This window comes from Glarea lozoyensis (assembly GCF_000409485.1).
Source record: "Glarea lozoyensis ATCC 20868 chromosome Unknown GLAREA2, whole genome shotgun sequence".
Classification (NCBI taxonomy): domain Eukaryota; kingdom Fungi; phylum Ascomycota; class Leotiomycetes; order Helotiales; family Helotiaceae; genus Glarea; species Glarea lozoyensis.
In genome coordinates, this window is record NW_007360994.1 from 1,359,192 (window position 1) to 1,375,053 (window position 15,862).

The following is a 15,862-nucleotide window of genomic DNA, read 5'->3' on the forward strand; positions in this document are numbered from 1 at the left end:
TCAACGACGTCAATATGAGGGCCTCGTGAGTCGCACCTAGGTAAGTCTTGAGTCGTGAGGCCATGTCTTTACCAGCCACCACTCTTCTTGAGTCGACCCAAGTTACTCGTCTGGCACAATAATAGTTGAAGGATTCCTAGTCTGCGCTAAGGTCTGAAGGAATCATTCTAAAATATAAGGTTAAAGATAGAAACTTGCGCAGCTGCTTCTGCAGGGTCTCTTTGTGGCGGAGTATTGGTTCAGATCGTGTGGATCACGTGACATCACTGCCCTCTCCTCGGTCCGGACCTCTATCTTGTCCCGCAAGCCAACATGTCGGCCCGTACATCGGTGCCAGAATTGCTCTCGGAACTTTCAAACATGTTACATTCACACCTTCCTAGTCGAGTCGATTGAGAAGGCTTTTTGTATTTTGCTCCTTACTTGCCATGCTCACTTATCATAACCGCTCATCAATTATCCCTCTTCGTCGCACACTAACTGACGTACTGGACGGTCCAATACCGCCTTCGATGCCGAGCTGCTCACTTACAAAAAGCTCACCACACTTGTTTGCTGCATATACATATACAACGAAACATTCTCGTTTCCCGTTATTCTTCACCTCAAGGTAACTGGTTGGAGTTGTTTGCGACGCCGAAGTTGCTGGACCCAACCAACCAACAATGCCTCATAGGCAGCCATGAGATTCTGACGGATGATAACTGTACCTCTGCCGACCCAGGGATGGGCAGGACGTAAGAGCGTGAAATACGTAAATTGCGATCCGGTAGGGTAGATATCTGCGGACTGCTTGTTGCCTCTTTATTGCCTCGCCGTTGCCTGCTGTCTGCCTTTCAAACCAAGGTGGGAAAAATGAATACAAATCCAATCGCAATTATTTAAACTGCTCTAGCTACGCTCCAAACCACTTTTGTCTTCCATAAAATTCAGCTATTGACCGCATCTCAACAACAAATTGCAAGTCGCCATGTCTGAACCGCAAGCAACCGTCCACTCTTCGAGGCAACAAAAAGTTCACTCAAAATTTCGTGAAGGAAGCCCACTATTCACGGAATTAGGACTACTACAGCTTCTTCAAGAAACCTACCCTGATCATCAAGTCACATTAGTCGGCAAAGACGGCTGGGATTTCAGAGGCTTTGCTGCCGCTGGCGTTGCGGAGTGTCAAATTGGCAAGGCAGATGACTTCTATCACGCTATCCGGTCCTACCAAAAAGGTCCTGGGCCTCGACTCGGTTTAGGGGCAGGCAAGCTTGTTGACACGGTCAAATATGGTCGGTGGAATTACGTTTGGCAAAACCACGAATACCTAATTTACGAGATTGACCAAGCGGGTGACGTTTCTCGCCGCCCACATTCTTCGCCTTTATTCATCCTCAATTCTCATGTCGATGAGAAGCAAAACAACACAAGTGACATTACTCTCATTGACCAGCTTCTAATTGCCGTAGCCGAGTGGAGCTGCGCTATACATGACGAGATTTATGTTTACGATACCGGTTGCTGGCGTAAGAGTTCTGACCTGTGGAAGACTGTTCAGGACAGTGCCTGGGAAGATGTCATTCTTCCCTCTGACATGAAGGCTAGTCTCATTGAAGATGTGACTGGATTTTTCGACAACAAAACCCTTTACAAGAAACTTGCTGTACCCTGGAAGCGGGGACTGATTTTCCATGGCGTGCCGTAAATGTTCATTCACATTCCCTTGACGCATCAAGGCAATGAATATGACTAACGATAATTTTGCAATAGAGGCAATGGCAAAACTACAGCATTGAAGGCGCTCATGGCCTCGCTGTCCCATCGGGAGGAGCCTATTCCTTCACTCTACGTAAAATCCCTTTGCCGGCAAGGTGACGGCATTTCCTCAATTCGAAACATCTTTACACATGCTCGCCTAATGGCACCATGTGTCTTGGTCTTTGAAGATCTTGATTCTCTTGTCACTGACCAATCGCACTCATATTTCCTCAATGAAGTCGATGGCCTCGAATCAAATGATGGAATCCTCATGATCGGCTCAACCAATCATCTCGAGACTCTTGATCCTGCCATCACCAAAAGACCATCCAGATTTGATAGAAAGTATCATTTCAAGTTGCCGGACGAATATGAACGCTGCGCTTACATTCAGTTCTGGCAAAGTAAATTGCGAGAGACTGACATGGTCCATTTCCCGGATGAACTCTGCTCTATCGTTGCAAGGATGAGCGAAAACTTCAGCTTTGCTTATATGAAAGAATTGTTTGTCATGGCGTTACTCTCTATCGCTCGCGGTGGGACAGGCGATGAAGATACCGAGAAGCCAGTCATGGTACGACGCGCTGACGCTCTTGCGCCTGTGGAGAGCGGCCGGGAAGAAGACGAAGACGACGAAGAAGATGACGAGGACCAAATACATCAGAAGAAGCATGTAATCCCAGATGTTGAGGTTCTACAGAGCTTACAGAACAATGTGCTCCTCAAAGTCTTGAGAGCGGCTTTGATTACGTTGGTAGATGAAATGGACAGCACCCCCGAACGTGATTGGCCTTCCACTAAGAGGCAAACTGGTAACTTTGGCCAGGCTTAGCCGGTTGTAATTGGACATTCAGGATCCTCTAGAAGGATGGGAATCTACTAAAAACAGTAGCTAACTCTAAATCCAACCTTGATAGCAGGTGAAGTCTAGATAGAATAATAAACTCGGGCAGAGGTCATGGGTCGTACCACGAATTTCACAAAGTACGGTACACATGGTTCACTTCGTAGTATTCTTCTCGACAACACCCCTAGCGAACTCTCCAAAAGTAATACCCTGCTCCGAATCAACAATCTCGTCCAGGTTAGGCTGCGTGAATACCGCCAACGTGTTTCTAGCAATCTTGCCCCCTTGATTCTCACCGTCTGCAATTCCCGGTCTCACTCCCCTGACATAGTGCGGAACTGCCTTAAACTTTCCTTTCGTGATACGTTCAAGTGCTTCGCCTGTCTGGAAAGCGATACAATCACGCGGGATCTTAACCTGAACTGTCTGACCTGAGCGGGAATGTATGTATAGACCTGCTGTAGGATCTGGCGAAGTGGGTAGCTCTGCAAGGGTGGGAAGAAAGCGCGGATTATAAGCGTAACCCATCTGTTGTTATTAGTATTTTCATTTTGGTTTTCATGACAAACTCACGGGAATAGCAGGGACCTGCCTGGTCTCGTTGATAAACATTGCGGAAGTCAATCCGGTCAAACAGCCATGGTCAACATGCGTAGCACACCAGTCATCGTCGTTCAGTTCTCCTGCATTTTCTTTCGTGAACTCCGCTGGAAAGTAATGAAGCAATCGTGCTTTGGTAGTCGTACTAGTCTTAACAACGTGCTCTAAGTATCCCTTTTGGTAACCCTCAATCTCCTGTTCAGCATACTTATCACAAGCCTTCGCAACGAGAACGCCGGTGTCGATGATTAATCTGCACAGATCCTCGAAAGTCTCTTTGAACCCTGGAATTGTGGTATCACCCGGCCACAGATTTGGGGAAAGATATTCTGGAAAGTTATCAGGCGAGAAATCATCCGTTGGAACAGCACAATCAAGGCTTGGATCGACATAGAATGCGCAATTTGCATAAAAGCTTCCTTTCAAGAAATCGACTTGCCCGTTCTTGAGTGTCTCTTTGCCGCGTGACCAACCAGTAAGATACTTAGAGCCGGGGTTTTCAATTTTTGCTACAGAATTGATTAGGACGGGGAAATTCGGAAAATAGAAATGAGGGGGGAGAAGACGCACCTAGGCGGAATTCTGGGAGATTTCCAAGATAGGAGGAGTAAGTCAACAGGCGATGCCTCAACTGTGCGAATTCTTCCGGAACGTCCTTGACTATAATAATACCTAGAGAATCTGGCCCAAATGCCTTCTCCAAGGTTTGAAAAGTGACATAGCCTACACTGTAGATTAGTGGTAGACAATACGTAGCAGGTATATTTTAATCACCATTTTTCAAGTCTTCGAGACTAACCGTAATTGCAGCTGAAGACATCGGCAAATCGTGGGTAACCCGTTTAACAATAATCTCTTTTATTTTTATAATCTTTCAAGGCTGGTAGGCAAGCCGTGGTCGAAGATTGGTATCGAATATACTCGATGTGCGGACAAGATAGATGACAGTCGAAACACAAGATCTAGCCGATTAATCCAACACAAATGGTGTGTTTATCAATTCACCCGAGTAAACCACATGTCGTTGATCTCCAGCTAAGACTCATTAATATAGTTAAGAGGTTCGTGGGCAGGTGACTGAAATTTATCTCGTTCACTACTACCTGGGTACTTGTCGGAATCTACCGAAAGCTTTGACCAGCCCTAACGAGGGACGGTAGCACATGCCTGTTCAAGACTAGGCATGCTGACATCTACAGTCTCCAATCCCGCGTCTATGAGCTCCACCAGTGCCATCACGAATACCTCACGATATGGTCAAAGCATTAACCTTTAAAGGCGACAAAAAGACAAAAAAACGCAAACGTGTCGATGTCGCGGAAAAGTATGGCGAAGAAGGGGAATCCTCAGGAAAGGGAAAGGAAGTAGCGAAAGCAGAAGCAGTGATTGACGGACCAGTAGACGATGATAGTTGGGTGACTGCTGAAGCTTCAGGAGATGTCGTGGGACCGATTATCTTCGTTTTGCCTTCGGATATTCCATCGTGCATAGCTTGCGATACAACCGGAAAAGTCTTTGCCAGTGCGTTGGAGAATATTATTGATGGCGATCCTGCGACAGCAGAACCGCATGACGTTAGGCAGGTTTGGGTTGCGAATCGCGTTGTAGGAACAGAGACTTTTACATTCAAAGGGCACCACGGCAGGTTCGTATTGCAAAAACAGGATATGAATTCTCAATGCTAAGATCCAAACAGGTATCTAGGCTGCGACAAGTATGGGATCCTGACTGCAAATACCGAAGCAGTCTCACCTCTCGAAACCTTCCTCTGCATACCCACCGTCGACACACCCGGTACCTTCCAAATACAAACACTCCGCGAGACTTTCGTGACTATCAAACCGTCTACATCCTCCAAAGCCAATGCGCTTCCTGAAATACGTGGCGATGGCGACGCTATAACCTTCAACACGACGTTGAGAATACGGATGCAGGCGCGTTTCAAGCCAAAATTGAAAGCCAGCAAGGAGGAAAAGGCCCGAGAGAAGATAAGCAGGAAGGAACTAGAGGAGGCAGTTGGGAGAAAGCTAGAGGATGATGAAGTCAGAAAGCTGAAAAAGGCAAGGCGTGAGGGAGACTATCATGAAGCGCTATTATTAATCAAAGTCAAGAGCAAGCACGACAAGTATAGCTGATACTCAATATACATGTACGAAGTTTCGGCAATCGGCGACCTTGTGCGCAAAATGGAAATGTCAGACACTAACTCCCATTCGTCGAGGAGCGCTGGCTACTATTGGAAGCTTGTAAACATACGTACTCGGGAAGCTCGATATGAATCTCCACATTTTGAGCATCACACATTAACTGGGAGAATCACTAGATGTCGCGTGGTTTAAGCCGTCGAGATTACCAGTTAAAATTTATGGTATTTGAAGAGAAGATATAAATCGAATCTTTAGCAAATCACTTCAGAAATGATTGCATGTGCTTGGCTAGTAAGAACACACCATCAAAACCTATTGCTTGAATTGGTAGTATATAATCAGATGGCAATGATAATAATCATCCAAGATAACACGAGCTGACATGAACGGTATTCGCACTCTGACCATTTCCCCTAAATAGGGGGGACGTTCCCCACCTCAGAAGCGAGCGACTTGTAACCGCCAAAAAACTTTTGTAGATTTGCACGATTTACCCATAACCTGAACAATAACAACAGACCAAACAAATATGTACACCCTCGATACGACGGACTGTTTCCGCATCACACCCACATCCGATACGTACATTTACGATATCATACCCACCGAAAAGGGCATTGTAACCATCTCTTCTGACAATAGCTTGAGGTTATTGGACCCACTTGCTCTCAATACGCCACTAAACACAATAAAAAATGTCAACGCAGAAATAACTTGTGCTACAGTCATCCGAGGCGATGGAGAATCTAGCAGTCTTGTGGGAACTGCAGGAAGAGATGGAAAACTTACCCTTATCGACTTCAGGTGCCAGAAGATTGGAGAAATCTCAACTCGTGAGTGAGACTTTCATATGACTTTGTCCAGACATATCTGCTTAATTCTTTGAACCTTTCTCGAGAATTTCGAATATGAACATATCTTGATTGACAAGTTCCCCTTTGGTAATTAATAGTTGCATTCACCAGATCTGACGTTTTCAAACAGAAGGAAACGCCGCGATATTAGCTTTGGCTTCGTTCGGCAATGCAATCGCCGCTGGGACAGAATTGACAAACCATCAGGCCTCTGTGATTATGTGGTAAGCGCTATCGATATGTCCCGGTGTTTCATGAGCACATCGATACTAAATTTATTAGGGATGCCAGAAACCTCAGCGCGCCTGTTGTTGAATACGTCGAGAGCCACAGCGACGATGTCACAGAAGTTTGTTCCGGTATCCATCCCATTGAAATGAGTTTCTCTGACAGTATGTCAGGTTCAGTTTCATCCGAGTAGACCGCAAATCCTACTTTCAGGCTCAACCGATGGTTTACTCAATATTTATGACACTACAGTGTCGGATGAGGAGGATGCTTTACACCAAACCATTAACCACGGCCACTCAATACACCGTTGCAATTTTCTAAATGATGCAGACATTTTTGCACTATCCCACGATGAACAATTCTCTCTGTATGAGTTGATGACAGATGTTGGGGAGGGAATTGAAGAGCCGGCCGCTGTAAGTTTTGGAGACATGAGAGAGCTACTGGGTGGGGAGTACGCTGCCAATGTTGTAAGGAGAACTGACGGGAGTGCTGTGCTGGGAATTGGAAGTCATAGGTATGTCTTGAAGAGAGCGTTGTTAATTGCATGGCCAAGTGTGGATGGCTAACGTTTCGCAGCCGGGAAAGTTTTGATCTTATTCAGCTAAGAAAGCATTCTTCATGGAACTTCGTACCCGAAGAGAGAGTAAATCTAACCGGCGCACATGGATCTGAGATAGTACGGTCGTTCTGTTTTATGGATTCTGTAAGTGCTCTGGGCCAATTTCCTTCTAGCTCCTTTTTGAATTCCTCTTGTTGTCGATTTCTAGCTCTTCTGACCTTGTTTTTCAGCATAAAACTGTCCTGACGGCTGGTGAGGACGGTCAAGTCAAGGCTTGGGGGAGCGAATGAAGCGGCCATACGGGCAATACGTGGGAAACATCTGCGGGTTGTTTTATGAAATCTAGACGCAAATGAAATCAAAACTCAATAGTGATACACATCCATTTGATAGCACTGTGCAAAAGTTGAAAATTAGAAAGCGGTCAAATAACTTGTTGTTGAAAAGGATTGATTGCGGGTTGCCTTTGGATGAAGCTCGGCTGCAGGCCCCGTCGCGTTGTCCCGAAGCCTGCCTCGCCTGCTTGAGAAGATGACAGCTTGAAGGTCAATATCCAAACTGCCACGAAGACGCAACCGCACCCAACGAACACCACGACCGTTGAATTAGTAACACTCGTATGAGATGAATCGGTGACGGAAATAGACTTTGCTGCTAGCACAGAGTGATTGCTTATGCGCACGAGTCTTCCATGATGAAGGATACTGGAAAACGGCTTCTGCCGTTTGCGCTTTGTAAGTCGTGAGCATTCCTCACTTGCGCAAAAACTAACCTCTTGCCATACAGTATTTCTGCATCTATTTGTATCACTCATACATGCGGCAGCAAATGCTGGTGACGATCAGTTACGATCAGATTTAGATGATGCATTACGAGTAGTTAAGGAGACTTCTACTCATACCTCTACGCACGCTGCACAGTCGCCGACATCCCACATAACAAACGAAGAGGATAATAACCTCGGAGGGTCCGATGGTATAGCAAGATATCTCTACGAATGAGCTTAGGCTAACTATTCTCAAGGAACACACCAAGTCGCCAAAGCGTTGGCCCTCCTCCACAAGTACGAACGACTAAACCCACGACCATCACGGAAACCTGCAGGCTTAGGCGCAACTATTAGCCAATATTTTTGGGCAGTATTGCCAAAGCTATCAGCTGAAGGACCGGATTCTGGTGCAGGCGTGCGCGAGAAGGGACTTCCCAAGCAAGTGGCACAAGCGGTGCAATTGCTGCAAGATGCAGCACAGGTCAATAACTCCGATGCGATGTTTGTTCTAGCGCAGATGAATTTCTATGGCAATTTTACACATCCAAAGGACTATTCTGAGGCGTTTAGGAGGTACCACCAACTCGCGTCTCTCAATGGGAATGCTTCTGCCCAGCACATGGTCGGGTTCATGTACGCCACGGGAATTGGTGGTGCCGTGGAACGGCATCAGGCGAACGCGCTTTTGTATCATACATTCGCAGCTGCTGCGGGAGACGTACGGGCTGAGATGACGGTGGCGCATCGACATCATAGTGGCATTGGAACTGCTCGAAATTGCGAAGTTGCAGTTAAGCATTATAGAAGCGTAGCAGAGAAAGCTATGCAGTGGTACAGATCTGGACCTCCTGGTGGTATGGCATGGGTGCACGATTCCTACCGATTGGCCGATGATGATGGAGGAGTTTATGGTGAAGGGGCAAGCTTTTCAAGTGCTGGGAGTAACGCCAACAAAGCAAGCCCGAACTCTGATGCTCTCGCTACCCTTGCCGATGTGTTGGAGTACCTGGATCTGATGTCGAGGAAGGGAGATTTCAAAGCGACATTCAGTTTAGGTCGGATTCATTATGATGGTCAAAAAGGGCTTTCACGCAATATGAAGAGCGCCAAATGGTACTTCATGAGGGTGGCCAAGCTTCACTGGACCAAAGACGGACGTATTATCGAGAGCGATAAGCCAGGTTTGGAAAAAATTGCTTCTAAAGCTGCCGGCTACCTGGGACACATGTTCATGCGCGGGGAGGGCTGGGACCAGAGTTTTGAGAAAGCACATATCTGGTTTACTCGAGGGATCCAGAACGGCGACGCTGGATCTCAGTACGGAATGGGATTGATGTACTTGGAGGGCTATGGAGTCCCAAAAAACGTAGTCAGGGCAAGCGAATTGCTCAAGGTATCCGCAGATCAGGACTATGCCCCTGCCTTGGTTACCATGGGTGCCTTGCATCTTGACCAGGGCAGTCCAGATGATTTGGCAGTTGCCAGTCGCTATTTCGAGCGTGCCGCAAAATATGGAAATATCGAGGCTCTTTACTACCTTGCAGAAATCATTAATCAAGGTATCGGAAGGGATCGAAGCTGTGGTCTAGCAACTGCTTATTACAAAAGTGTTGCGGAGAAAGCTGAACCATTCATCTCGTCTTTTGCGGAAGCCAACCATGAATACGAGGAAGGTGATGTTGAGTTGGCTCTCGTTGATTATATGCACGCCGCCGAGCAAGGCTACGAGCGAGGTCAGGCCAATGTAGCGTATCTTCTGGACGAGCAGAAATCGAAGTGGGAATTGCCGTCTTGGTTGGCATTGAGAGCGCCGCGACCGAAATTTTTGCAAAACGCAGCCCTGGCACTAATTTATTGGACGCGATCTGCGAAACAGACAAACATAGATTCTATGGTCAAGATGGGGGATTACTATCTGTATGGTCTTGGTACCCAACCCGACATGGAGAAGGCCGCGACTTGTTACCAGGCCGCTTCTGAATTCCCACAAAGCGCACAAGCCTTGTTCAACCTCGGTTGGATGCACGAGAACGGTGTTGGCCTCGATCAAGACTTCCATCTTGCAAAGCGATATTATGATCATGCCTTGGAGACGAATGATGAGGCGTATTTGCCCGTCACCTTGAGTCTGTTCAAGCTACGCCTACGAAGCGCGTGGAACACTTTTACTCATGGACGGGTGAACTCAATACAAGACGAGCCGTGTAAGTCATCTTGTGTCTTTGCCTGTTATGGCGAGCAATGACTAATGAGCTAATGATGTGCAGCACCTAGAAAGCAATGGTCGTTGTCTGAATGGATCAGCAACTTTCTCCAGGATGACCACCCTTACTATGGAGACAGCGACTACGACGACACGAATTACCTGTCAGATGCGGACCACATGCCTGGGGGCGATTCGGACGGATTTTATGATGATATTATCGACGATGGCATTCTAGAGAGCCTTGTGATTGTGGTCCTTGCCGCGGCGCTGGTGTTCCTGATCTATTACCGGCAGCAGCATCAACTTGCTCACCGGCGGGGAGAAGCGGCTGCGAGAGTGCCAGGCGGAGAGCATCCGGGCGCAGAAGGCCCGCCAGCGGCAGCACCGGAGGAGCGAGGTGTGTTCCCTCCACCAGGAGAACCAGAACTGAACGACTGGGTCGCTGGAGGGGTTGGCCATTGAAACGGCATCTTGTAGGTTAGCGTGTATCACAAATAAGCATTTCTGTCATTTCGTGGTGTTGTTGCAATTCTTCCTGCATAATTGGAGTCGGTGAAGATGTTGTTGTTTCCCGCAGACTCGTTTCAGCAAAGGTGTTGGCATTCACTGTGATCAGTCAATATGACCTGTTTATCAGGTACCTACTCGGGATCGCTTATTTAGAAAGGTTGACCATGGACTAGCTTCAACGTTCACCATCACTTCCTGGTTATGCTCATCAATGTCGCCGTCCATATCGTCGCCGGTTTCCACCATCACCCTTCCGTTCCAAGGACGGCGGACACGACCGCAGTCTTATACAGTATCGCAGGCCTGCTCGTATTGATGTACCGTACTCCCGTCCTGTATTATTGCCCTTTGCTTGGTACCGGCGCCCCCCGCCAGGCTGGTTCGGTCCTCGGCCTGCTCACCTCTGTCTGCTTCTCCCGCGTGTCTCTCCGGTCTCTCACGTCCCTGTCTCTGCCTCTCACCAAGCTTTCGGTTTGGCCTTGGCCCGCAGTGAGCAGTGAAGCTGGTTGATCCAGGGTGGAGCCCGGACCTGGCTGGCCTAATCTGGACGATTGGCCCCTCGGTTTATCGCTGTCTACTCCGTATCGTCCAATCCACGGCGGGCCATTCGCTCTCGCCTTCCCTCTCGCCTTCCCTCTCCTGAGTCTCCTCGCAGCGATCTCCGTCCGAATTCAACCCGCTCTGGATTTCCACAGCCCTGCATCCACGCGCATCCACCTCCCACCTCCACCTCGTCCACGCCTTTTCGTGTCAGAAACTTTCAGATCGATATACCGCCAAGCAGACGGTGCGGCCGGCAGCTTGGCATACACCTCTATCGTCGCCATTTGTCGACGAATTCGCAAACCCTACAACTCCCAGAGATAAGGAAGATTGCTGCATCCCAGCTGAGTGCGCGCAGCCTGGGAGCGATCGTGACTGCAAGCCGCATTGGGACAGCTACAAGAGTGAACCATTTCCCTTCTTTGACTTCTTGAAGCTTCAACCTCCAAGCTCCAAGCATCATTGAACATTCGCCTCTGTTCGCCTCTGTTCGCCTCCATTCGCCTAACTTTTCGCGCCGTCTGGGATCTGAGAAAATCGTACAAGAAAATATCATCCACACCTGGAGCACCACGCTGGAAAGTGTTACCACGCATTGTGCAAACGTCCATCATGGCCGGCTTCACGAAAAAGATCAACGACGCCGTCGCCGGCAGCATTGTCGGTCGCAGATTCAGACTGGAGGGCTCTGGCCATGCAAAGTCGCGTGAGGGCTCCCGTTTCCTGACCGAGATTCGTGCTGGTTTGGCGACTTTCTTCGCAATGGCATATATCATCTCTGTAAGTGCCACATGCGATCTAGTTAACATGCGGGCGAACTACGGCCCTCGTACTGACCATTCGCCCATAGGTGAACGCGACCATCCTTACGGACAGCGGTGGAACTTGCGTCTGCACTGATACCACTGACATTACTTGCACCACCGATCTGGACTATAACCTTTGCCTGGGCGTCATCCGACGTGATTTCATCACCGGCACCGCCGCCATCGCTGCACTTACCTCGTTCTGCATGGGACTTTTCGCCAACATGCCAATTGCGCTTGCTCCGGGTATGGGACTCAATGCTTACTTTACCTATACTGTGGTCGGCTTCCACGGAACTGGTCCCGTCACATACAGACTTGCTTTGACGGCCATCTTCATCGAAGGCTTTGTGTTCGTTGGTCTCTCACTTCTCGGTTTGCGACAATGGCTAGCCAGAGTTATACCCGCATCTATCAAACTTGCTTCCGGCGTGGGTATTGGACTGTACCTCAGTAAGCCTTGTAATTCAAATCTCATCTTCCTCCGGCTAATGACTTTTAGCAATCATTGGTTTGACCTATAGTGCTGGTATTGGTGCCATCACGGGGGCTCCCTCTACCCCTCTCGAGCTAGCAGGATGTCTGCAATCCGAGCTGGTGGACGGTGTTTGTCCTGGTTCCACAAAGATGCGCTCGCCAATGATGTGGGTAGGCATCTTCTGCGGTGGTTTCTTAACTGCCATCCTGCTGGCCTATAGAGTCAAGGGTGCAATCATTGCTGGTATCCTCCTGGTTTCGATCATCTCGTGGCCACGAAACTCGTCTGTTACCTACTTCCCGCACACCCCGGTCGGTGACGATAACTTCAACTTCTTCAAAAAGGTGGCTACCTTCCACAGCATCAAGGAAACTCTCAATGCCCAAGATTGGAATGTAGCAGGCGCTTCGGGTCAATTCGGACTTGCCCTGATCACGTTCCTTTATGTTGACATTCTTGACTGCACGGGTACTCTTTATTCCATGGCACGCTTCGCTGGTGCTATCGACGAGGAAACTCAAGATTTTGAAGGTTCTGCGGTGGCATATTTGGTCGATGGTAAGTTCAACCCTCTTGAACTCTTAACCCGAATCGCTCACTGACTCGATGTAGCCTTCGGCATTTCTATCGGTTCACTTTTCGGTCTCTCACCTGTCACAGCTTTCATCGAGTCCGGTGCAGGTATTTCTGAGGGTGGCAAGACTGGTCTTACCGCCATGACCGCTGGAATCTGCTTCTTCATTTCAATATTCTTTGCGCCCATCTTTGCATCTATTCCACCATGGGCAACCGGGTGTACTTTGATTATTGTGGGTGCCATGATGTGCAAAGCCGCTAAGGATATCAACTGGAGATACTGGGGTGATTCTTTCCCGGCATTCGTCACGCTGGCCGTCATGCCATTTACATACTCTATTGCTTACGGGCTTATCGCTGGGATCGTTTCATACATCATCATCAATACAATCATCTGGCTTCTCGAGGCTGTTTCTGGTGGGCGCATCGTTCCTGCCGACAAGGAGTTCAGGGAACCATGGACCTACAAGATTAAGGGTGGAATTCTCCCCGCGTGGATCGTTCGTGCTGCTTCCGGGTAGGTTACAAATACACTTCTGTTCTACAAATGCTAACTACGATTCAAGGCAAAAGGACTTCTGGCACGACCACTCTGAATACCCCGTCACAACACCTTCCTCTCCCCCATCTTCGCTCCCAGACTATACCCATAATTCGGAAGCTATGGTCGGTAATGAGGCTAAGGTTCTAGAAACCGGGAAGGCTAATGAAAAGCTATCTTGAACATTTGATCGTTCGCACATTTGTATTAAGCATCCAACCAATTGGTTTGATCATAGGATAAACTACGGGTTTAGTGGCGGGGAAATGGTGTATCATAGTTTGGGGGCTTGCTGGAGAGAGAATTGCTTCAAATTTGAGTTTTGATACCCAGTCGTTAGAGTGAGCCTGATCTCATACCCGCTTGGAGGTATTAGAAAAATACGAAGAGTTTAAGACATGTCCCCAGACCCATTGTATTAAAAGTCTTGTGTGAAATCCCTATGCATCCCGATCTAGTATCTAGTAACAATTAAGACGGCCGACTCTGTTGCATGGTAGGCAGACGGGATCGTTGTAATCGGGGGGTAATTACTGAGGGTTCAATGGAATTGCTTGGCCTACTCCTACCTCCTTCGCACGATGTGGTCCTGAAATACCTAGGTATTTTAAGAATATTCGCTTGATATGTCGTAATACTTCAGTCCTCGGGTGATTGCCGCAGCAGCAGGTTTCACGGCGGCTATCACGGGCATGTGCTTATGTGGCACGCAACGTTGGTGAGAGGTGTACTTTATCAAATCACCAATTACTCAATTTTTCGGGCGCTTGCTCTGATGTATTTACAAAATTACGTGATGCATAAGCTGGATATTGGACTCCATACTTCATGCTATGTTAACTTGATGCTGGGGGTTTTTTGCCTCGTAGTCATTATGAGCCAATGTTCTCAGGTAGAGTAATAAGTGATCCTCGAGATGTCTCTTCTGGTTGTTCGCTTGAATAGATTATCGGAGCCTTTCTTTGCCCTCGGCCCGAACGCGGCAGCCAATGTCCATTCGCGAACTTCATCGTCACAACAACATCAAACACACCAGTAACATCGTGCCCGAACCCTGTTCACTTAACTAACACACAGCACTAATCCACTCTCTCCACTTCAAAGGTCGAACGTTGTGACAACCTCTACTAGACTCTGACCATGTCAACGCCAGCAGCCAAACGCCGCCGCATGAACGATGCCTCAAAAACGCTCTCCAAGCCCTTCCGCTCGCCTTTCAAGACACCCTTCAAGTCCCCCTCCAAAGCCGTCGATTCGGAAATCAATCAAGCAAGCTCTACAGGAAAGCTACCGGTACTAGGAGAAAAAACCCCCAATCTTTTGGCAAATCCAGCGACGCCTGGCGCTCGTACCAAAAAGACATTCACCAGCCCTTTGCAAACAGCAAGGATAAATGCAGATCCTACCATAGCTCCTCTTCTTCGTACTCAGAGAGAGCTAGAAAAAGAATTACGCCAGTTGAAAGAGGATCTCGATACTGCAGAGCAAGCCAGGAAGATTGAAGCTGGAAAGCGGGGTGACGACGGAGAAGTTGATGCGGAATTACGAGTATTAGTTGCGAAATGGAAGAGTGCTAGTCGGATGGCTGCGGAAGAGATGTTTGGACGTGTACGTGATCGTGTGAATAGAATGGGTGGGCCACGTGCATGGAAGGAGATACAAAAGAAGCAAGCGGACTCGAGATCACAGTGGGAGGCAGAGCAGAACGAACCAGTGGGTGAAGATGATGATAGCGACGAGGATCCTGCTGCTAGGGAGGAAAGGAAGACGAGAAAGAGAGAGTTGGCAGATCAATATGACATTGAGGTTGAGACGGTGAGTGAGAGGAGTCAGCGAAACGTTATTGACGATGGGGCCAAGAATGGGGACGAAGACGAGTTCACGATGGCTATGATGCTGAGGACGCTCAACGTCGAATTGCATGTGATTGGGTTTGATAGAGACGAGGAAAGGTGGGTTGATTGATTGCTGTTGGTGGCGGTGGTGGTACGGCCTGATATTGCATACTCGGATTAGGTTTGCTTTGATATGAGTTGGAGACTCACTATCTCAATTTACTATGCGCATTATGGCTAGGATTGTTGCGTATACCCCAGAGCAGATTGCATCTTGCAAACGAATAATTACAGTTATGGAGAAATATAGAGTTGTCACTTGAGTCGGCCGTGGTATGGGTGCTGTCGCTGACGAACGCGTCGAAGCCAATTCGTCCACGGTCTGTTATGTTTCTCTCGGGGAATTACTACACTCAACGCTTATATCTCCACACACTGGGGTTTCAAATGGTGAGCACGACCAGTAAGATCAGTTGCAAGTAGAGCTCAACTCTCGCGTTGTTGATAATCACTCCTGCCCGATGCTTCAAGCCCCTTACCAGATACACAAACGCTTCAAAATAGCCAGACTGGACTTCGTACGCTTCAGATCACCCCACTCCAAACATCAATTC

The 15,862-nt window shown here is 48.1% G+C and overlaps 7 protein-coding genes across 7 annotated transcripts; 6 read left to right on the forward strand and 1 right to left on the reverse strand.

Moving 5' to 3' along the window:
* Positions 1–970: 970 nt before the first annotated feature.
* GLAREA_03783 (P-loop containing nucleoside triphosphate hydrolase) lies at positions 971–2,575 on the forward strand (the record flags this gene model as incomplete). The annotated part of the gene is made up of 2 exons (XM_008084036.1): positions 971–1,686; positions 1,756–2,575. 2 exons carry the CDS (start codon positions 971–973, stop codon positions 2,573–2,575), a joined length of 1,536 nt encoding a protein of 511 aa, XP_008082227.1.
* A 168-nt stretch (positions 2,576–2,743) lies between these two features.
* Positions 2,744–4,010, reverse strand: GLAREA_03784 (Clavaminate synthase-like protein; the record flags this gene model as incomplete). The annotated part of the gene is made up of 4 exons (XM_008084037.1): positions 2,744–3,118; positions 3,164–3,699; positions 3,761–3,913; positions 3,965–4,010. 4 exons carry the CDS (start codon positions 4,008–4,010, stop codon positions 2,744–2,746), a joined length of 1,110 nt encoding a protein of 369 aa, XP_008082228.1.
* A 433-nt stretch (positions 4,011–4,443) lies between these two features.
* Positions 4,444–5,325, forward strand: GLAREA_03785 (Actin-crosslinking protein; the record flags this gene model as incomplete). Its single annotated transcript, XM_008084038.1, has 2 exons — positions 4,444–4,835; positions 4,887–5,325. 2 exons carry the CDS (start codon positions 4,444–4,446, stop codon positions 5,323–5,325), a joined length of 831 nt encoding a protein of 276 aa, XP_008082229.1.
* Positions 5,326–5,866: 541 nt separating this feature from the next.
* GLAREA_03786 (WD40 repeat-like protein) lies at positions 5,867–7,274 on the forward strand (the record flags this gene model as incomplete). The annotated part of the gene is made up of 6 exons (XM_008084039.1): positions 5,867–6,170; positions 6,322–6,415; positions 6,474–6,540; positions 6,593–6,939; positions 7,002–7,128; positions 7,215–7,274. The coding sequence occupies 6 exons, from the start codon at positions 5,867–5,869 to the stop codon at positions 7,272–7,274; spliced, it is 999 nt and encodes a 332-aa protein (XP_008082230.1).
* A 404-nt stretch (positions 7,275–7,678) lies between these two features.
* On the forward strand, positions 7,679–10,421 carry GLAREA_03787 (HCP-like protein; the record flags this gene model as incomplete). The annotated part of the gene is made up of 4 exons (XM_008084040.1): positions 7,679–7,718; positions 7,771–7,959; positions 8,008–9,957; positions 10,021–10,421. 4 exons carry the CDS (start codon positions 7,679–7,681, stop codon positions 10,419–10,421), a joined length of 2,580 nt encoding a protein of 859 aa, XP_008082231.1.
* Positions 10,422–11,624: 1,203 nt separating this feature from the next.
* Positions 11,625–13,595, forward strand: GLAREA_03788 (uncharacterized protein; the record flags this gene model as incomplete). Its single annotated transcript, XM_008084041.1, has 5 exons — positions 11,625–11,792; positions 11,863–12,271; positions 12,321–12,854; positions 12,909–13,389; positions 13,439–13,595. The coding sequence occupies 5 exons, from the start codon at positions 11,625–11,627 to the stop codon at positions 13,593–13,595; spliced, it is 1,749 nt and encodes a 582-aa protein (XP_008082232.1).
* A 958-nt stretch (positions 13,596–14,553) lies between these two features.
* Positions 14,554–15,378, forward strand: GLAREA_03789 (uncharacterized protein; the record flags this gene model as incomplete). Its single annotated transcript, XM_008084042.1, has 1 exon — positions 14,554–15,378. One exon carries the CDS (start codon positions 14,554–14,556, stop codon positions 15,376–15,378), a length of 825 nt encoding a protein of 274 aa, XP_008082233.1.
* Between the last annotated feature and the right edge of the window lie 484 nt (positions 15,379–15,862).